General features: G+C 40.2%; 3 protein-coding genes across 3 annotated transcripts; 2 read left to right on the top strand and 1 right to left on the bottom strand.

The window, feature by feature from the left end:
• Window positions 1-2090: 2090 nt before the first annotated feature.
• On the top strand, window positions 2091-9558 carry LOC121994640. Its single transcript, XM_042548602.1, has 7 exons — window positions 2091-2688; window positions 2924-2985; window positions 3133-3196; window positions 5346-5420; window positions 6545-7206; window positions 7306-7833; window positions 9208-9558. Exons 1-7 carry the CDS (start codon window positions 2091-2093, stop codon window positions 9556-9558), a joined length of 2340 nt encoding a protein of 779 aa, XP_042404536.1.
• A 2875-nt stretch (window positions 9559-12433) lies between these two features.
• Window positions 12434-19636, top strand: LOC121995925 (phosphatidylinositol glycan anchor biosynthesis class U protein-like). The gene is made up of 14 exons (XM_042549715.1): window positions 12434-12701; window positions 12792-12839; window positions 13594-13654; window positions 13851-13883; window positions 14380-14504; window positions 14897-15031; window positions 16495-16571; window positions 16661-16926; window positions 17822-17878; window positions 17965-18133; window positions 18748-18805; window positions 18882-18967; window positions 19045-19101; window positions 19225-19636. The coding sequence occupies exons 1-14, from the start codon at window positions 12563-12565 to the stop codon at window positions 19303-19305; spliced, it is 1392 nt and encodes a 463-aa protein (XP_042405649.1). The 5' UTR covers window positions 12434-12562; the 3' UTR covers window positions 19306-19636.
• A 201-nt stretch (window positions 19637-19837) lies between these two features.
• Window positions 19838-21385, bottom strand: LOC121995926 (E3 ubiquitin-protein ligase ATL4-like). Its single transcript, XM_042549716.1, has one exon. The coding sequence runs from the start codon at window positions 21247-21249 to the stop codon at window positions 20206-20208; it is 1044 nt and encodes a 347-aa protein (XP_042405650.1). The 5' UTR covers window positions 21250-21385; the 3' UTR covers window positions 19838-20205.
• Window positions 21386-21429: the final 44 nt, after the last annotated feature.

The following is a 21429-nucleotide window of genomic DNA, read 5'->3' as shown; positions in this document are numbered from 1 at the left end:
TTTTAAAAGAGAGTTTTAAAATATAAAAACTTTCCTTATTTGAATTATGCCACATGGTTTATTAGAAAGTTTTAAAGTTTTAAAACTTTCCTTTTTTAACCATCCTCATGGTTTTAGAAAAAAAGGAAGGGAAGTTTAAATTTTAAATCTTTTAATTTTGAAACCATGGTTAAAAAAGGAAATTTTAGAAGAGAAGTTTTAAATTTTAAAACATGATTTTAATTTTTTAAAACTTTCCTTTTTTTAACATCCACTTTAGGATAGAGAACTTGTAAAATTTTATAAGAGGATTTCTTATTGTAAAATTTTATAAAAATTATTTTCTTCTCTACTTGATGATGTGGCCGGCCACCCTTCGCTTGGTGCCCAAGCAAGGGGCTGGCCAATCACAGTTTAAATCAAATCATGATTGATGATTGATTCAATCAAGAGGAAAGAAAAGGAAAAATTAAAAGGGAAAAGGAAAAAACAAGAGGAAGATTTTAATTTTTGTAAAAAGTCTTTCCTTATTTGCCTTGGGCAAGTAATATAAAATAAGGAGAGAGGAGACCTCATGATATAACAATTCTTATTCTCTTGGTGGAGACTCTTCTTGTGGTCGGCCCTCTCCTCTCTTCCTTTCCCTTTGCTCTCTTGTTCCCTAAAGGTGGTGGTGGCCGAAACATAGAGAAGGAGAAGAAGGCTATTGGGTGGTGTTCATCTTGGAGGATCGTCATCCACACGACGTCCAAGGCGAGGCGAAGAATACGGCAGAAGATCTCGAGGTCATTAGCATACAAAGAGAAGGTATAACTAATAATTTTCTTCCGCATCATGCTAGTTATTTTTCTTTGTATGAATTCCAAACACAAGAGGCATTAGATTATAGTTTTTCGGATTTGTTTCGAAGTTGTGTTTTTTTTGTTTTTCGAATTTGTGATTCGATTGTTCTTTTTGGTTAAACTTAGAGTTATATAAGGAAATTAAATATTAGCTTTCCTTAAAAGGCTTTGTCTGGGAAGTGGTGGTTGCTCCCATATCCAAAAAGGCCTAGTGTCTCACCATGTTTAACCTGGAAGCTAATTTTGAAAATTAATATTTAATTGAATTTATAACATAGGTGGATTTGGATCAATAGTGTTAAGTTCCGCTTGCGATTCAAGTCTAAACCATTAAGAACAAATAAGTTAAATTTGGAATCAATAATGTTGAGTTCCGTTTACGATTTCTAATTTAACTTCTAAAGAACACAATAGGTTATTTAGGAAAGGTTTGACACTTGTACAAAATTTTTGTACAGTGGAACTGGTACGATCTTCCTAGGACTAACCAACACTTGTCATGTGCCATATAGGCCTAACCCCTGAATGCCACATAGGCTCGATCCTGACCGTCTTGTAATCTTGACCTTTGACCACTACGTGGGTCGGACTTTTGACCTCCACGTGGGTTTGACTTCTGACTTCCACGTGGGCTTGACTTCTGACCTTCACATGGGCTTGACTTCTGACCGCCACGTAGGCGTGCCTTCTGACCTCCATATGGGCTTGACTTCTAACCACCACGTGGACTTGACTTCTGACCTCCACGTGGGCTTACCTTCTGACCACGTCAACTATCTGACATTTCTATCATACATCGTATCAGACGGTTATGTAAAATACTTAATTTATAATTAATAAAGTTGAGCCTTTAGTATATTCATTAATGTGAAAATGTTCTTACTTTTTAAAAATAATCAATTTTTTTTTAAAAAAAAGTATTTTAAAATTTATCTTTTACGATGTGACCCAATTCTGTTTAAAATATCCTTTAATCTCACATCCCTTCGGGTCGGACTCGATATTCAGGTCAATAGGTCATAACTATGATGACTCATTTGACACTTAAATCAAAGAAAATGAAAAAGACTACAAAATTTAATGCTTTCGCACGCCGGACTTGGAGTGTTGCCGAGTGTGAATCTCATACTGTTCACCGACATAAGCAAAGCTTAATTTATTAAAGAGATAGGTCCGCCCACAGAATCTTTAATCAGTTTTAATTATATATACGATCGACGTGCATTGCTGCGTCCATCATATCTATCGCACGCTAGCTAGCTCGTCACGATGGAGCGCGCGTCCCCACCAGGCAGCCCACCGTCCTCCGACGTCAACGACGAGGAGGAGTCGACGGACGTGTCGACGGACGTAGACGAGGGCGATGACGACGAGTTGGAGCAGTTCAATCCGCCGCGATCGTTCGACGAGGGTTACTACAAAATGGTTAACAAGCTGATCCTCGACGAGGGCACGGCGGAGCTCGTGTGGCTGGCCCAGAACAAACCGGATCGCAGCCACGTCAACCTCATGGACGACCCCGTGCTCAGCGTCGTCATCGACAGCCGGAAAACCCAGATGGCGCTCGAACTCATCAAGCGGCTTCCCGCCGACAAGCTCGAGGCTAGAAACTGCAACGGCGACACAGCGCTGCATGTGGCCGCCACCATAGGCGACGGGAAGGTGGCGAACGCATTGCTGAACAAATCCGACGATCTAGCGGACATAAGAAACAGCAAGGGGGAGACGCCGCTGCACAAGGCGGCGCTCTACGGGCAGCAGGAGGTGTTCCAGCTTCTGGTGGACAAGGGGAACAGCTGGGCGCCGTTCGGACGGACGTACGAAGGCGCCACCACGCTCCACTGCGCCATCATGGGCAACGCGCCGAGTACGTACATGCGCCCCGATCGATCTAACTTGCTTAATTTCTAGGGAAATAATTTTTTTTTTTATTTTTTTTAAAACTGACTCCATTGCAACTGCTGGTGACCATCCCGGAGGCATTCCGCAGCCAATTGGTTCTCGGATCACTTGATAACTTTCTCTATAACTGTAATTTACTCTCAATTATATATATATATATATACAGTATATATAAAGTGTTTGATACTTAAATGTATCAGGGATTCCCCTGGATGACGAGTCTCTCGATTACCCTCGCAAGCAAAGCATAAGAGATATCGAGGTAACAAATTAATATAACTCTTAAATATATCTGAGGATTTTAATCTATATGCCCTTTTTCTATTTGAAATTACAAAAAAAAATAATATACTGGTGTATTATTTTCATGTAATAATGCTCTTTGCCCCTAAAAATTATCTGCAATTAGGATCAGGACTTTCATGATGAAAATTCAGGAGAAATAAAGAAGGACAAAGATGAATTAGAAAGAGGTAACGAGGCATTTCTTTCGAATTTTCCTTCTAAATACAGTGGAGTTGTAGAGTTCATGTGCATTTTATTTCACTTGTGGTGAATTGGGGCATAGCAAATAGATAATGTTAGACACAACAATTTGACTTATAGACCAAAAAAGGGTAGTTTGATGTAAGAAGCTCATCTTAGCGTCAGTTTTAAGAATCAATTATAAGATGATTGATGTGAGAATCAATTATATGTTGCCCCTTTCATATAATGAAAGTAATATCTATGGACTCCTTGATTAAATAAGATCACAAAATATATGGTCATACTAAAATAAAACAGTATAAGATATTGAGCTAATATGATTAAGTGTATTTAGAGATCAAGAAAAGACATAGATTAATGAGAAGATGACACGATCTATACCTCGTAAATCAATTTAGATATCATGGACAAAAAAAACTAAGTTATTCAATAAAATAGTCATAAACAGGTTAGATCATATCTACGACATTCTCATTACTTGGATAATCATGATATGTTGCTAGATGTCATTCATTACTTGTGTTTTTAAAATATGATTTTAGAGTCACTGTCAATATTACGAGAACTTGTTAGGTCACACACAGAGCGCATCAATTTGAAATTTGTTTTAATTTAGTATGACTAAAATAAAGTGGGTTTAAGTTTAAGTTTGGAATTAATTCCGGATGTTAAACTTGTTAGATTAATGGGTTAATATACTTTTATCTTAAATTTATTAGATTAATGATTAATCCGATATTCGTTTAAGTTTATTTCAGACATACCCAAACCAAATGAAGCTCACGTTTTATTAGTGGGTTATAATTTGGAGACCGTCTTATTATATAAGACTTAGAGTACTTGAGTAGGTCACAACATGTCTTATCTAATAAGATCGTGCGAGAACATCTCATCTGATAAGTTCTTGTAAAACCATGTCTTACCTGATAAGATTGTATCAACCGTAAAAGTTTTAGTTTGATTTCAACTTATATATACATACGCATAAAGCTAGCACTGATGAACAGTATGCGTGAGAGAAATTTATGGTGACTCTAATTATACTTGTGAGATGAGTTGTGGTTGTGTTTGTGTAGATATTGCAAGAGACACAAATGCATTGATTGTGCTTAGATTGATCAGACTCTCTAGATTCATAAAAGGGATTCTGTGCATTTAAAGGTAACAACCTACACCAATGCTACAATTAGAATTTGCGTGGATCTTTGATCAATTTCTTTCTGTTATATTTTTTTCTTATTTAATTTTCGCATGGAATCCAACCGCTTCGACCAATGCGATGACAAGGTCCTTTGAATAGACAAAAATAAGCCAATGTATACTGGTTGAGATGGATCAATTGAATGCACCAAGCAAATTGGATATTCAAGCAAGTTAGTCGAGATGGGTAGATCAAGAAAGTTAGATATGAAATGAATTCATTAACAAATCAAATTGAATGCACCAAGCAAATTGGATATTCAAGCAAGTTAGTCGAGATGGGTAGATCAAGAAAGTTAGATATGAAATGAATTCATTAACAAATCAAATTTGGCAAGACAAACATAGTAGATGGAGTGAGCAAAGCCAAGTGAGCTAAGTGAATGAAGTAAATTAAGTAGAACATGCATGTAGATCAAATTCTACAAGCTGTGTGAACCCATCAAACCTAGTGCAGATTGAGCCTTTTGAATAGATAGACTATCTAAATGGATGAATATAGGTCGTCAAATTTACCATATGGGTCATGTGAACCAAGTAGTTCTTTCACTTTATATGCTTAAAGAACAATCATATGTACATGGTTTATGAAATAAATATTTACATCATCGATATCAATTATTCTATTTAAAAATTTTATCTTAAATTTTAAATAAGATAATTAAAAAATTCTTTACATTAGTTATCCTATTTATTTCCTAAATTTTATATTTATAAATAATATTTTTCTAAATTTAAAGCATGAATTCTATTGTCTAAATATTATATAGTAAAGTTGATATATAGAATAGTAAAAAAATAGATATTTAAATTTAATAAAATAATTTTTTATTTTAAGTCAATATCCAAAACAAAATGTTGTTTCAGATGTTTTACTTATGAAATTTAATTGCCTTATCTTATATATTGTTGTGGATGGATGTTTGCATGCAGGGACATCGATTCTTATGTTATTTTACAAGATTTTAAGATCAATTCGCATATTTTCTTTCAAACTTTTACGGCAAGGTAAGTTCCCATTTCATGGATTCGTATGAATTAACATTTTTTTTACTCAAGTCTAATTTTTATTCCAAATTTGTTAAACCCCCCAATTCAAATATCTCTAAAAAAATTTTAAACTAGGATAAAACCCAAAAGGTGCCGATTATTTTTGTTATCATCGTGTTATTTCCTTTTCAAATTATCTTTTTATTGAATAATTCATATTATTATACAGTCCAACAAATTTAACAGTCAGAGAGAATTTCATTGAGACTTGAGAGTAGGGATGTAAATGAATCAAAATTCGTGGCTATTCAAAATTTGATTTAATAAAAAATTTATTTGAAGTTATTTATTTATATTATTGAGCTGAGCTCGAGTTTGATTTCGAGCTCGATAATTTTATTAGGCCGAGCTTGAGCTCAAGGACATTCAGCTCGTGAGTTCGTGATTATGTTCATTTATAGACTCGCGAGTTCGGACTTAAGCTCGGCTCATTTAAAGGGCTTGAGAATATGTTCGTTTATAGGCTCATGAACTTGGGCTCGAGCTCAGCTCGATTAAAGGGCTCGCGAACATATTCAATAATGTGTTGAGTTTGAAAATTTAATGTAGTAGTTTGAGATGTTCAATGTATTAAGTTTATTTTATTTTAGTTATTAGGTTTGTTGAATATTTATTCAAATGAGTTTCTGAACTCGTTTAACAAGTCTGTAAAATGAGCTCTAAAATGAATCTTAAAATAAGCTAAAAAATGAGTTCTAAAACGAGTCCGAACTTGCTTAACGAGTTAGGTTCATTAACTATAATAATCGAGCTAATAACAAATTGAACTCAAACTATTTATAAGCTTGATAATTTCAAAATGAACTGGGCTCGAGTACGAATATAACTTAAATGAATCGAACTCGAGCCTAATATTATTTGGCTCATGTTGATTCATTTATATCCGTACTTGAGAGAGAGCGTCCTTTTCATTTTTCCCTTTAATCTTTTATTAATTTGCAGTTAATCATTAACAGTTTAACACCATTACAGCATTTGACAAAAGGTAATTTTAAATTTCAAAAAAAAATATAGGGGCATTTCGAAAATTCAGATATATTGGGGATGGGGAATGTAAATCTAAAGAAAGGGGAATTTTGCAGTTTCACACAGCAAGGTTAGACGACTGTACGAGTTGAAAGAAGTTCACAGAGACACCTTGAAGCTCATAGAATTCCTAACGAAGTACCGCGGGTACTTCGGGCTCTTCATCTCGGGAGACAGAAGAGACTACCGGGTTGGGCCTTCGTCGCGAGAGGCGCGCCGTGACAATCGAGAACGTAAGAAAGGGCCAGAGTCCGAGCAGCGCGACCTCCTGTTGGCGTTCGTCGACAAGCTCCTCCACCTCGACGATGCCACCCGCGGAAGCGACGCGCCGGCAGTCAAGGGGCTCCTCCAAAGCGCGACCAGGGCTCTGGAGTCGATGTCGTCGAAGCGGAACTGGAAGGAGTCGCCGCTGATCATGGGGGCGGAGATGGGCCTGCCCGAGTTGGTGGGAATGATCCTGCAGGTGTGCCCGGAGTCGGCGACGTACGTGGACAGCCGCGGCCGGAACGTCCTACAGGCGGCGATCGAGAGCGGCAGCCGGGAGATCGTGGAGATCATCCGAAAGAAGACGGCGGGCCACAACCCTGTCCTGCCCTTCTGGCTGCTCTCGCACACCAAGTCGGGGACGAGGAAGACCATCCTGCATTTTGCTTCGGAGAGGACTCCTCCCGATACGGACGACGCCGTGCAGTTGCAAGACGAACTCCTTTTTTTTGAGGTAAATAAACAAATCAATCAAAAGTTTTTTGTGCTAATTAATTCTTCAATAGCTAATTAATCTTGAGAAAGTGAAGTTTTCTCACCAAATTTTGAGTAGTCGGTGAAAGACATGGTGCCGAAGGAGCTGGTGTACAGTCGGAACGAGGAGGAGATGACGGCGCAAGAGGTGTTCAGCGAGAGACACAAGGAGATGTTCCGGAGCTGCAAGAACCAGCTGATGGAGATGGGGAAGACCTGCTCGGGGCTGCTGGCCGCGGTGGTGTTCGCGTCGAGCTTCTCGATCCCCGGCGAGAAGGACGAGAAAACAGGGAATCCGGTGTACATGGACAGGCTGCCCTTCAAGATCTTCTCCCACACCTACGTCATCGGCCTCTCCTGCGCCACCACCTCGCTGGTGCTCTTCCTCTCCCTCCTTTTCGTGCCCTACAAGGAGCAGCAGTTCCGGCGGGCCATTCCGACCAAGTACTTCTTGGCCTGCTTGTCCTTCGTCATGGCGCTCCTGGCGCTGCTCGTCTCCTTCACCTGCAACATCTTCCTGCAGATTTACGGCGGGCAGAGGACGGAGTCCGACGATCTGATTCCGCTCATACTGGAACTCACTGTCTTCCCTGCCCTCTGCTTGATGGTGCTGTATTACAGGGGAGCAACCGTTTGGCCGGCGTTCAGGCGTATTTGGAAGTAGACAACCAAAGTCGTGCATTCATTAGTGTGTCTGGAGTGCTGTTTGTCTTGTTGGATTGCTTTTGTGCATTTTTTGCCTTGTTTGTCTTGTTCCTGAGATCCATAATGCAGAGACTTCTTGATGTTTTCCTGTAGTTCCAATAACAGATCTCATTTCATGATTCATGAACCTTTTTCCTTCTTCCAGAAAGGAAGTTTTGTTTTCATCAACATCATTATTCTAAGCCTCAAACCTATTACAGCAAAACAAAGCAAAGGCATGCCTCAGTCATTTTGCCCTTGACAAGTGATAACGAACGACCATTAAGCTTGTGCAACCTCAGTGCAGAAACAATGTCCTATATCACTATCACTAAGTTGTCATCCTGCAGCCACAAGCTTGCATCTTCTTCACCTTCACTAGATTGCCTACAATCGATGCAGTCACGATAGGGTTCCAAGTATCGTTGCCTAACAACAATGCAAATTAAAGCATAAGGTCCTCAGTTAATCCTCATCAAAAGAAAGATCCAATTCAAGGCTCTAGAATTGGCTCTGTTCATCATTGACATAGAACTCCAATGAAACAGACAGAAAAGATGAGCTTTCTGATTCAAAAGTGTTCTAGCATCAAGAAATTAGGCATCTACTAAAAAATTCAAAGATCCTTGATGGAAATCTTCACACAGCGGAAACTCATACATCACCCAACCGGTCCTTTCACCTCCTGGAGCTCTCCCATGGTAAAAAACAAGAGTCTTTATCAACCCATATATTGAATGTTCACAGGCAATTTTTCGGTCTTTACTAGTGGCTTTCCAATAGCCACTGGATATTTGCGGTCTCGTAGGCAGAAGAAAAACCACTCTTTTTCCCTTCTCGGAAGCAAGGATTTGTCTGCATTTATCAAAACATGATTGCTAAGATCTTTTTTTCTCTCATAACTGAAATTCATGATCTTCAACTAACAACAAACACTCGAAAAACTGTCTTTAGTTTGTATGGATGCAAAATATATACTTCTAATAACTCAAGTTACAGTTTGTTTTCTTCCAAACTTAGAATTAGATTCAACAATCTTCTAACGCCCATATTCTGACAAAGCTGTTAGTTGCAGGCATGGAATCAAGCATTCAATCTCTTTCCATTTATTTGAGATAGAGATGAAAAATATTCTCTTATTGCTTAAAAAGAATGAAATCCATTTTTTCTGTTCTGTTTTCTCATGTTTGCAGTTCAATCACCCTATACGTTTATTAGGCTCTCTGTGGCATTTCATCAAACAGAACATGAGCGACTATAAATTACCTGGCAACTCCCATGGCTCGTATTTATACAGTTCGACCACCGGAATGATCTCCAGCTCAAAGCTAAGTCCATCCACCTTCCTCTTCAAGTAGTATCCCACCAACTCATCATCGGTAAACCGGAAACTGGAAACCAGGCGGTAGCGACAAAGAACTCATCTTTAATCTCCGAAGAAAACTCAAAATTTCAAAAGCAAAAGAAGGCAGTAGCTCTTCCACAAACCGAGCACGGAAAACACCATGTTAAATCATCATCAAACTTGCAAATCTTCGCTAAAGATGAGATTTTGGATGACCGAAAAGAGGATGCAGCTCTTGGACGCCAGAATCATCCTCCTGCGAAAGATGATATTTTTCCTTTTTGCTTCTCGTCACCAAAGTGAAATTTTGACGAGGTGAGAGAGAGGGAGTAGCGGCACCGGAGGGAGAGGCGAGGGATTTATAGCGGGAGCCAGCGCTTTCGTGTCCACCCGCAGCGAATTCGACGTCCTCCATCTGTTTCACTTGAGCAGGTTTTTGCCGCTGGTAATCAACTCCGACCAACGATTTTGGTGTTCTCCGGAGTCACCTCAGTTTAGCTGATCTGATATTGTTCTCAGATTGACTCACAGAGTAATGTGGTTAGAATATTGATCGAAGAATTATTATAGATAAGTCATCAAAGTCCTCAATTCTACTTTCAACCAACAATCAGATTATCCTGGTCCCTGATACTCGATACTTAAGATAGATCTAACGAATATATAACGAACATAATAAATAATAAAGTAATAAAATGTGTATAGAATAAAAAAATTATAACGTACCCTAATCCAGGGGCGTCCTCTGATGGATCAATGAGCCAGTCGTAACGCCGATCGAATCGTCGTGACCCAAAAAATTAAATGAATACGAGACAGATGAGGAGTTGGATTTCACTACCCAGAGTCGAATGCGACGACGTGTAGACCGAAACATGACAATGACACGTAGGCTGAGATATAGTATCGGCATGTAGACCGGGATATGACAGTGACACACAGACCAGACTACGACACACGGGTCAGAATGGGACAACAGCGCTGCTGACAAACTAGATCAGAAGGGCTGGCTAGGAAGAGATGAGACCGAATGGCGCATCTGATCTATAAGACAGAGAGAAACACAACGGGTGCACATTAACTAGGATTCGGAGGCTCGATCGACGGTGAAAGCATACAACAATGTAGATCGAGAGCCATATCAACGGATTGGAAGGCGAGAGTGTCGAGTAGTCGGATCCGACGGCAGGGGTGCCAACAGCAGAGCCAGCGGCTGGGGGCTGCTCTCCGTGGGGTTGTGGCGTGGATGATGACGCTGGAAGGCGAAGGCAGCAACGTCGTGGCGTCAATGGTAGTTTAGGCCTCTGCGACAGCACTGGAAAGGGAGAGGGAGGCGACGCCGGGAGCAGTTGCATGCGTGAGGCAGAGACGGTGCTGGTGAGAAAGCTACCGGCGATGGCTGTGGACACTAGAACAAAGAGACAGAAGTTCTATCGTGGAGCTAAGGAGAGGGAGGCGGCGTCAGTGTCGAAGGAGAAGAGGAGGCAGCGTTGGTGTGTAGAGGAAAACGACCTGTCCATCGGAGAGAGGCTGGAGGCCGGATGCAAGGAAAGAGGAGCAGATGTCATCAGCGGCCGTGTGGTTAGCGACTCTCGTAGCAGAGGCGCCCCGAGCGAAGGAAGAAGGGAGGCTGCCGTCGTAAGGGAGAAGGCGATAGGCCAATGGTCGATGAGGAAGGTAATGCAAGAGGCAGCAAGGGGCTAGCGTAGCCGGCGACGGAGGCCGCGCAAGTGGCATCCGCGTGCATGGACGCGGCGACGGTGGACCCAACCCCTTGGAAACAGGAACCCCCTGAACACTACCTAAAAGGATGCTACAATGTCCAAAAGAATGCTCCTCCCTCTCTACTTCCCACATCATTAGCTTTACAGCTTTATGCCTTATTCACCTTCCCTACAAAGACAGGCTAGGAAAGGATGCATCAAACAGTCATTCCAATGCCCGAACTGAAAATTCTCAATGCATCCCCTGAACAATTCATTGCAGTTAGATTGCTAAAAGGGCCTGTAATTCTTCAAGAATAATATAGTCGACAATTAATACTTTGATAAAGTGAGCATGATGGCAATAGAGTTCCAAACCTCTTTTCCTCACCTCATTCACTGAATCACTGTTGGAGAAACTAAACTAATTGGGTGTCTGAAAGCAAATGGAAAGCAGTGAAAACAGAACCGCGAGAAGTTGAATTGATTAGTCTATAAACATCAGAAGCAAAATGATTCAATTAAATTTGGTGATGAGAAAGATGAGATGAGAAGTGTTTCGCTTTTGAGGTGTTCTTTCGGCAGAAACTTGCAATGGATCAACAACGGCGCTTGTTGTCTGTTTTATTCTATCTTTCAAATCTTTTATTCTCTTCGATTCGAAGACTTTTAACTAATATTAGAACAACTTTAATTAGCATTGAAGCAATTTCATGATGATCAGTGTTCTTTTATTGAAACACTATTTATTCAATGGCGGATTTTACGCTAATTTTATTGAGCAAAGCGAGAAAGCCAAGGCGGAGAACCGCCAATTCCTCAGTCATCCGCTTGCATCAAGCAGTACGCCTGCAGCCTTGCGGAAAAGCACTGCTCCGGGGTTTTCGCCACTGCCCTACAGCACCCCGGCGCCAGCCGCAGCTTGCCGGAGGATCCGGACGTCAGGATGGAGCGCACGCAGCCTTTGACGGCGGTGATCGGGCCCAAGCATTCCTTCACGGTCGGCGGTGGAGGCACCGCTATCTGCTGCGGCAACGGTGTGTGCGGCCGCCGCCGCCAATTCCGGCAAAACCACTGGGCTTCGTCTTCTGAGCAGTCCCTGAACCCCAGCCTGAATTGCGCCTCCGCCGTCGGCGGCCACACGCCAAGGCTCGCCACCACCACCAGCAGCAGAAGCGGCAGCAGCTCCATCGATCGCTTCATGGAAATAGCTGTGATTGTGGTTGTGGATTTGTTGATGAGACAATTGGATTTGAGGATGCATTTTTATAGCGTGGTTTGGGAAGGTTAATGTAGAAATTGCTGTTACTTATGTTTAATTGCAAGATTTATACTTTAATTACATGTTTCATCTCTGCATTAATTACTAAGAGTAACCGTGATGCTTTAAGACTATTGTAATTTTCGAAATGCCAAAAATAAAATTTTAAAGGCATTTTATAAATGGGCCGGGCCGGGCCGGGCCGCCCGGCTAAGAGCTGGTTGCACTTTTCAACTGAAGGACCTACACCGGATCTGTTACCCTACGCCGATCGCCGGCCTCCGTCGCTCGTGTCAACGGCGAACACAAAGCGTCGCTCGTGTTAACCGGAAGGAGAGCAGCCATGGCGGGGATCAGAGGCTACTGGACTCTGGCGGCGGCGGCGATCGCCTTCCGTATCCTCCTCCTCTTTTGCTTGCCTAAGGATTTCCACCTCGGATCTCATCCTGAGATCACAACCCCTCTCACCAGCCTCCGTCGCCGTACGAGCCCTGTCGCCTGCTCCGTTTACTCTCTTCTTCCTATCATTTACACTCGTTAACTTCTTTAGTCTTCTATTTCTGTTCTTACAGTGGCGGAAGGTTACTGGCTCAAGCAGGCGTCCATGTCGCCCTACTCAGGTCAGTCCATTTCCACGAGTTCCTACGGGGGAAAGAGCTGAATTGGTCTTTTCCGAGCCATTTTGTGTCAAGTATATTGAGCAACAAAACGAATCTAATGTGCTACCGAAATGACCACTAGCTTTGCTGTTAGGAAAAGAAAACAAGGGATGCTTTGAGCTTCCATATTAGTTTCTTGAGAAAATATAAATGACTACTCGAAGTGGAATCAAATACGATTTGGGATAAATGAATGCCTATAGTATGTAAATGACTTTGTTTGTGATCATCTGAGCTTGTATTGCAAATATTATGCTGTATATTTATTCTTATGTTGCCGGTTATAGAGTGATTAATGTACTTTTGTTTGCACGTAATACTTGTATTGAGGCAATGTCTACTGCGAGTCATTTGATACCTGCCAGCAAGTCACCATGATTAGTTTGTTTGAAAAGACCAATTAAAAAAGAGTGTCTTTGTAGGTGAATAGTTTCAATTTTATATAATTGTAGATTTACCACCTGCATGGTTGCATGTTGTTCCTATGAATGGTATAATTGGAGTGCCTTTTCTGTTTTATTTTAACCTGTGGAAATGTGATAATCTGCTAGCTATCGTAGATGTTTTCAAACCAAGTCTATTGGTTACAATCAGATGTCTGTATCCCTTTGCACTAGAATCTGCTGCCTTTTGGCTTGGAACTTAATTGATCCTCATAAGAAGAAGAACATACCTCCTTTATTGCATTTATTAGTTTTTGGTCCCTTTTTTCCAGGTTCGATGTATCATGGCTCCCCTGTGCTACTGTCAATTCTCGGGCCCCTTAGTACTAAAAGGTATGTGCCATGCTAATTAGGGAAACTATATAACTAAAAAAAGATGAAATAACTATGGTTTATGCTTATATATGCACATTTTGTTTTGGAAGAAAATGATGAAAGAGTTTCAGAATAAATTTTTAAGTTACATTGTTTAGTTTTGATATTCATTAGCCAAATTCACAAACATCTCCTTTGGGATTCAATTTTGCAGATCTGAAGGGCGACCTCCTCATTTCTACTGCAGGTAGCTCCTCATTTATTTTATGTAGTCTCATAATGAAAATCTTATGTTTTGTGCTTCTGCAATCCTTTTGTGGCAGGCTAACATTACCAATTATGAAACTATTTCTTTTATCTCATGTGGTACTGGCATAGCTAACTTTAACTGTCTATGGGTGTCATATTAGCTTGGTTATTTGCTAGTTAAATAATCTCAATTTTGATGCACTTCATGAGCCACGCACTAACGTTATGTCAATATGTCTGATCATGCAACTCTTAGATACTACATCTGTTCATCTTTTATTATATAATTTATATGGCCTCACTTTTGATTCTTAATCTTATTATTTGTTGATTGAGAATCATCTGTCCTCATTGGCTATTCTCTTCTCAAATGACTTCTTCTGCTGTTTTGCTTTTGAAACTCTCAGAATTCTTCTTAATGAATCGTTTTCATGTTGCTGTTTTATAATCATAATTCAAATTTAGAAATTTAAATCTCATCAATGCGAAAACAGTCTGCTGTTTGTGCTTGTAGACTTTATTACTGCCACCCTTATCCGTGCAACCGGCAAGAAGCTTATGCTGTCACGTTACAAGCATTTGCAGATTCTCAACCTCTCAAAGCTAGTAGAAACTTCAGGTCTGTCCAAATCCTTGAAACGGCATGGGTAGAATGTTTATCATCTTCACTTTAATTGCTTATAATTTTTTCTCATGTACACTTCTTTTTCAAACCCCATCTAGTGGGATAAGGCTTGGTTGTTGTTGTACACTTCTTTTTCAAAGTGTGCCAGTGCATATATATACTATATGAACTAGCACTCGTTGACAAATTTCTTAGACATGGAGCATCTGTATGATTGCCATGTGCATCATAAAACTCGTAATAGATAGAAGATTTAGAATTGCGTCTATAAAATATGTTTAATTACTTAGTGTAGTACATGAGTTAAAATAAACAGACGGAGAAGTGAAGCAGGGTAGGGGATCATTTGAAATAAGGCACTAATTTCATCTTACTTTTGTTGTCAGGTTTTGTAGATTCTGGAGATTTTGCTGCTTTAATGTATCTTTGGAACCCAATGACGATTGTCATTTGCATTGGATCATCTACATCACCAATTGATAATTTGATGGTTGTCATGGCTATATATGGAGCTTGCTCAAGTAATCAAAGCCTCTTTTCTTCTCTTATCGATGACGTCTTGATGTCAGATAATTTGTCTTGATGTCAGATATTTTGTACCAAGCTTTGATTTTCTGAAAGTTTCTTTCCTAATATAAGTGTTCGCTGTTTATTTATTGAGAGTTCTATTGCATAGATATATATTGTTAGTGAATATTAAGCATTCTTCTAATTCTATGTTCTTTAATAAACATTAAACATGTCCCCTCGGGATGGTGCGGTGGTTAAAGCATAGGGTGTTGCCACATGAGGTCTTGGGGTCGAAATTCGGCGCGTCCGAGCATGCCTTACTCCATGCCTTACTAATGGCTAGTAGCCACCTGTGATTTACCTCCTCCATGTTGGCCTAGGGACAGATTGGCAGGGACACTGGGGCGAGCGAATCGTCTTTTGCCACGTTTAATAACATTAAACAGGCACTACAGTTGGAAAAATGATTCACATATGAACTAGAAATTTCACGAGTTACTAATTGAAATGCTATTCCTGTAGGATTAATTATTAGCCTTTTGCAATGTACCATTTATTTTGATCCACATCTAATCTGATTTGTGAAGTAGTTCTTCTTCTTCTTCTTTCTTTCTTTCTTTCTTTTTTTTTAATTTTTTTTACAGGCTTATTCCATGCATATAGTATTAGCAGCGTGTGGTTCCCATTTTTTGATGGTACAATTTGACACATTTCCTCACCTAGTGGGAAAAGACTTGGTTGTTGTTGTTGTTGTTGACAATTTGACACATTTAGGTTACTTCTGTTAATATGCATTTGGACTATTTTATGTTTTTTTTTTAAAGTCCTAAAATTGTCAACTCAAATCGTAGATGATATGTTTTACTAAGCTAGTAGTGCCACTACTGGATTTTTTTTATACAATCAGGCGAGGTGAATTAATCATGTCCAGAATTGTGGTTTTATGTATATGCTGTAAAACATCAGATTATTTATTTTTGTGATAAATACGTAAGTTTTCACTCAAATTTTCAGGAGTGGTTTTCTTTTAATCCAATTGATACAGAAAGTACTATCCATACATTCTTCTCGATTTTCCATGTTAATTTTGTTTGATCAGTTTCATTTTTGGATGATGATAATCATGTTTTATTTGTGTTATGCAGCTAATTTCCTTTCTACTAATTATTTGTTTGTTGGCTGATATGGTTATTATATTGTTGCTTGTGGTTAGAAGTTAGGTGTATTTTTTTTTAATGGAATTAAAAAAAAGGGTAGTCTGATGTATAAAGCTTTTGCCAATGAGGAGTCCCGGGAAGGGTCTATTGTTTGCAACCCCTACATTTCAAGAGGTTGTTTCCACTAATGGAAGTAAAACCCATCAGATAAATTTGGAACCTTAGATTTTAGCTGTTGGGTGCTAGTTATTGCTTGATTCAGCAGAAGAATTACTATTATCGTTGTTGCTAAAAGGTAATTTTTTTGTTTTTGCCAGGAATACCTCCATTAGCAGCTTTTGGATGGGTTTTTGCAGTGCACCTATCTCTTTATCCAGTTATCTTGATTGTGCCGGTATTCTTTTTGCGATTCACATAATTATTTCATACATCTACTTATTAATTAAAAATAATGATTTCTTTAATTGATTAACTTTACTGCAGATCATTCTTTTGTTAGGGTATGGTCTGGATGCTCCTCCTTCAAAATCGTTTCTTCTGAAAAATTCTTATGCAAGAAAAAACAGTACTTTAGCAAAGATTCAGGTCAATTCAGGAACTTCAAGTCAAACAGATAAAGCAATTAATCATTTCTCATGGATTCCAGTGCTACATTTTGCATTATGGGTGTCTGTGTGGTTAGGCTATGTATTATTCTTGAGTAGTATATCCCTCAAGGGGATTGGAAGCATCACAGAAATGTTCAGGAAGTAAGTTTTACCAGTGATGACTAAAGTATCTTTGTTATTCACTTTTTCTTTGCTGATGCAATATTTTTTCTATACCTATTTCTTTAATCCAAAACCGTAAATGTCAGTCCCAAGCTCAGATGAAAAAGGTTGTGGGTTGTGTTAGGTTGCTACCTGACATCAAATTTAAGGTGAATGTTCTATGAATGGATCCATCAAGCCTATTTCTTTAATTCACCTCTAACTTGTGTATTACTACTGCCTGAAGATAGAAAATCTACAGTTACAATTCATTGCTAGTTAGATTCTTAAATTGGAACCTTTTATCTCAAGATCACCTTCTTCCATGATATATACTGTTTGCCTGATTCATATCTGACAAACCTAAACACCTATATAGATGTAATTGTACCTCGTGGGCTAGGTAATATTCTCATGATACTCTTTAGGAGCATATTGTAATTTTTTCATGAAGTGGAAAATCAAGAATGCGATGAAGGTTGTTTCTATATCAAAAAGAACAGAAGTTGGAGTACATATTTTGCTGGTTTCCATGTATATTCGAATTTCTGTTCTGCACCCATCACAAAACATTGTTAATGCTTCATTATATGCATCTTCGTACTATCAAAATTAGGGTATGATTTAAGATGTTTATCTCACTTATTTGAATAAGATTATTTCTTCCTTGAGATTCAGTTACCAGTTCATACTTTGAGAAATGATTGTTCAAGTAATTTACAATTGTTTTCTTGTTTTTATTCTGATAGATGTTTTAGGCAATCTGTTATGCAGACGTATCTTCTAGAACTGCTATCTGCATCTCCCTTATTATCAATTTTTGATGTTCTTTCAGCAGAAATTGCTTCAAGAAATGTCCTTTTTTAATTGCTTGCTTTTGTGTTTGTTTTGGCAGAACATATGGGTTTATTCTTACTGTTGAAGATTTGTCTCCTAATATAGGTTTACTTTGGTGAGCATATTGAAGGTTTCCTTTGTATGTATCTCAGTATGCTTTGATTATTTATTTGCCTGCTCATATGTCTACAATGACTGCAGGTATTTTTTTGCCGAAGTTTTTGACTTCTTCAGGAACTTCTTCCTTATAGTTTTTCATGTCAATATTCTCTTCGTGATCTTGCCGTTGGCTATACGTCTAAAACACCGGCCGTGCTTCCTTGCTTTTGTGTATATTGCAATATCTTCGATGCTAAAGTCTTATCCATCAGTAAGTTATCCCCACTTGAGAAAATTGATTATAAGTCATCCTACGCCTCTAACATTTAAGTTTCAGTTGTTTTAGTTCCTCAAATTAGGCAGTTAATTGGTTCCTTTACTGGAGTTAAGAGTATATATTAATTTCCTCTTTTGACTCGGGGTTCTTAGTGTGCACTATGAACTCTGAAACTTCTCTAAAAATTAACCTTTCTCTGGAAGAAAGTGATAGTCTTCCATAGCATAATGTAAACATTACATTCAGCTCATATACATCATTCTTCTTTATGAATGAGAATTTGTTTTTCCTTTCAATCTTGTCTTATTAGCTGCTAGTCGTCGACTGCAATGACTAGACAATTTATTCAAACTATTTGCAGATTCTTGGTACTGAGCAAGTCAAGAAATTCATTAGATCACCATTAAGCCAAAGGAAAAACAAGAATGTATAAAACTGTAGAATGATCATAGGCTATGATCAAAGAAATTGGTCAAGTGCCATGCAATTTCTCTTATGTTACAAAGTGTTAATCCTAGCTGAACTAAACTTTTCAGGATTAATCTCATGCTGGTTTCACGTATTCTTTGTTCAGTTAAATTTGAGTATTAATTTTTCCTGTTCAACAGCTTGCTGATTCGACTCTTTACCTGAGCCTTGTAACACTATTCTCTAATGAGCTCGCAGGTAAATTCACATCCTCATCTTCTCTGTCTCTTACTTGAACATTGACATGTGATGACAATCAAAGTTACTCATGCAGATATGCAATTTTCTTTCTTCCTTTTTTGCGGGTATATTGCAGTCTCTCTTTTCAGCCCTGTCATGCACAACTTGTGGATTTGGAGGGTAATTCTCTCTTTATTATTCTTATTGTAGTAGTTTTTTTTCCCGTTTCATAGCTGAAAGGTTCAAAACGTTAACAGGGGACTGGAAATGCAAATTTTTACTACGCCACCGGCCTTGCTTATGCTTGCTTACAGGTACTTGTACATTTGATTTCACGAAACATCAATTTTGAACCCTGATTATATTTCAACATGATTGCATAGACAATCCACTGTCTAATCTAATATTCTATTTACACGAGAGTTGCAATTTTACAGACTATCCTGGTGGTTGAGAGCGTTGGCTCAATGCTGAAGCATGACCGGTTGCTCAGAAAGACAGTCGAAGCTGAACACTGAATCAAGCTTAGTTTATCATACCAATATTGCCTCCATGCCTCTGTTGCTTTGTTAATTGGATAGTTATCTTCCCTGACCAGTTAAATTATGGACCTAACGTTGAGATAATGTTTTAGCAGATAATTAGAGCTGTGTGACAGTGACAGTCGACGAGCATGCCACTGTTATATTTTTGCTGATGCATCGACATCGACGGCGACCCGTGCATCCCTTTTGTCTGCTTTATACGTATGTATGAACTTCATAGTCTGTCACCTTCGTGACCTTGTTTTGGATTCTTCTAAACTAAGTTGAAAAAAATGCTCACAGGAACAACAATCCATCACTATCCTACCTTATCTTAATCTTGTTTATCTTATGTAACCCAAAATAATCTGAGCACTGATTCTTCTCTGATACATAAATTACGGACAAAGGATGGTCCATGGCATGAACGGACTAATTTGGATGAACTTCATTTTTAAATGATGAGGTACATCCAAGGGCAGGGATCCTTTGATCCTGGATCCCTGGATCAGTCTTGAGCCCTTGTTCATTCATTGGTTGGATGTGTTGGATTCTATCTGTTTAACAGGTGGGGTCAATCCATCCACCCAATGAATGAATAGGGTCTTTTTTGATTCAAAAAATTCTGAATCAGAGGATTTGATCTTATCCATCCAAATCAAAGATATAAAAAAGTGGGACCATCTGATCCGTAAATTTGCTGTATCCCTACTCAAATGATTTGGATTAAGTGGGGCTAATGACTGCATTAAACTATTAGCCATATTAAATCAAGACCTCAGCAAGAATTTCAATGGCAAAACGGTCAAAAATAATAAATGTGGAATAGAGTGGGCATTTTCGTCATTTGGCTGATGCGAAAGAAGCTTCCATGGGGAAGAGGGGAGATGACGGTTATGCCCCTATCAGCCACCTGTAGAAATCGTAGTAGCCGCCCTCCTCTGCCTCCCGCCGCGCGCTGCCCTCCAAATCCCGCGACCACCGCGCTCCCTCGCCGCCGTCGTAGCGGTGGCTCCACCTCCCAGACAACTGTAAGGAAGATATAGCGGAGGAAGCGGAAGATAGCCACCCCCTTCCTCCTCCCCCTGCCGCCTCTGCCACCTCCGCGCCCGGCTGCGAGGGCTCCGGCGGCGCTGACGCTTCGCTCTTTTCTTCCTTCACCATCCTCCTTGGGATCCACGACACCACCGCCTCCACTTCCTCGTCCACAATGTACTCGAACGACGACCCTAGCGAGAACGCCCGCAGATGCGGCGGAAGGTTCCCGGCAGCTGGATCCGACTCCGATGTTGTTTCTCGCCGGCTGACGCTTCCGATCTCGACCTGGAAGCTTCCTGGAGTGGAGGTTTCTTGGCGAGGCGGCGGCAGGGGTGTGGCCGGGAGAGTGATGGAAGTGCGGCAGAGAGGGCACGAGGGGGCGGATCGGAGCCATGGATCGACGCATTGTGAATGGAAGGCGTGACGGCAGGCCGGGAGGAGGCGGAGCTCGTCGTGCGGGCGGAAGGGGCTGAGACAGACGGCGCAGTCTGGGGAGGATTTGGGGAGGACGGCCAGGGAGGATGCGAGGGAAAACAGAGGGAGCGAATCCACCAGTGCTGCCTTGTCTTTGTCAGAGAAACCGGAGTTGGAGTCAGGGGAGTCAGGTCGCGGTGGGAGTGTTGGAGGTGGCGGAGGTAACGGAGGGGGTGTTGCGGCGACAGAAGAACTGCGGATACGGGAGGAAAGGAAGCGGAGGAGGAGGTGGATGGAGGCGGAGGCGACGAACACGAAGGCCACGATGGCGGAGACGATCAAGAGGCTGGGGTTGAGGGATAAAGAGGCGGAGCTGCTGGTTCCTTCAGGATAGATCTCCTCCGCCGGAGGTTGGAGCTTGGGTGGCCGCTGCAAAAGCGGAGCGGACGGCGGCGGCGGCCGTGGCAGCGAGGAGGGAGAAGCCATGGAAGACGCATAAATTTGGTTCGCTTCACTCCTTTCCGCATTATATGTTTCCGCATAATTATTAGAACGCCCTTAAATTTATTTTTTATAAATGCCCTTAAGGTTTCACTAATATCTCTTAAAATATCCCCTTCAATAATTTAAATACCTTTTTTACCCTTATACTTATTAATAGAAAAT

The sequence above is a fragment of the Zingiber officinale genome, chromosome 6A (genome assembly GCF_018446385.1).
Source record: "Zingiber officinale cultivar Zhangliang chromosome 6A, Zo_v1.1, whole genome shotgun sequence".
Taxonomy (NCBI): Eukaryota; Viridiplantae; Streptophyta; class Magnoliopsida; order Zingiberales; family Zingiberaceae; genus Zingiber; species Zingiber officinale.
The sequence above is the reverse complement of the archived record's forward strand: the minus strand, read 5'-3'. Positions and strand labels throughout refer to the sequence as shown.

What these genes read in the sequence shown, in the direction of transcription:
- LOC121995926 (XM_042549716.1), bottom strand. Translation starts at nt 21,249, where the DNA reads ATGGCTTCTCCCTCCTCGCTGCCACGGCCGCCGCCGCCGTCCGCTCCG.
- LOC121994640 (XM_042548602.1), top strand. Translation starts at nt 2,091, where the DNA reads ATGGAGCGCGCGTCCCCACCAGGCAGCCCACCGTCCTCCGACGTCAAC. An exon ending in TTTCAAACTTTTACGGCAAG is followed by an intron (nt 5,421 to 6,544) that starts GTAAGTTCCCAT and finishes GGAATTTTGCAG; the next exon opens with TTTCACACAGCAAGGTTAGA. An exon ending in TCCCTGCCCTCTGCTTGATG is followed by an intron (nt 7,834 to 9,207) that starts GTGCTGTATTAC and finishes GTATTTATACAG; the next exon opens with TTCGACCACCGGAATGATCT.
- LOC121995925 (XM_042549715.1), top strand. Translation starts at nt 12,563, where the DNA reads ATGGCGGGGATCAGAGGCTACTGGACTCTGGCGGCGGCGGCGATCGCC. An exon ending in GTCCATGTCGCCCTACTCAG is followed by an intron (nt 12,840 to 13,593) that starts GTCAGTCCATTT and finishes CCTTTTTTCCAG; the next exon opens with GTTCGATGTATCATGGCTCC. An exon ending in GGGCCCCTTAGTACTAAAAG is followed by an intron (nt 13,655 to 13,850) that starts GTATGTGCCATG and finishes TCAATTTTGCAG; the next exon opens with ATCTGAAGGGCGACCTCCTC.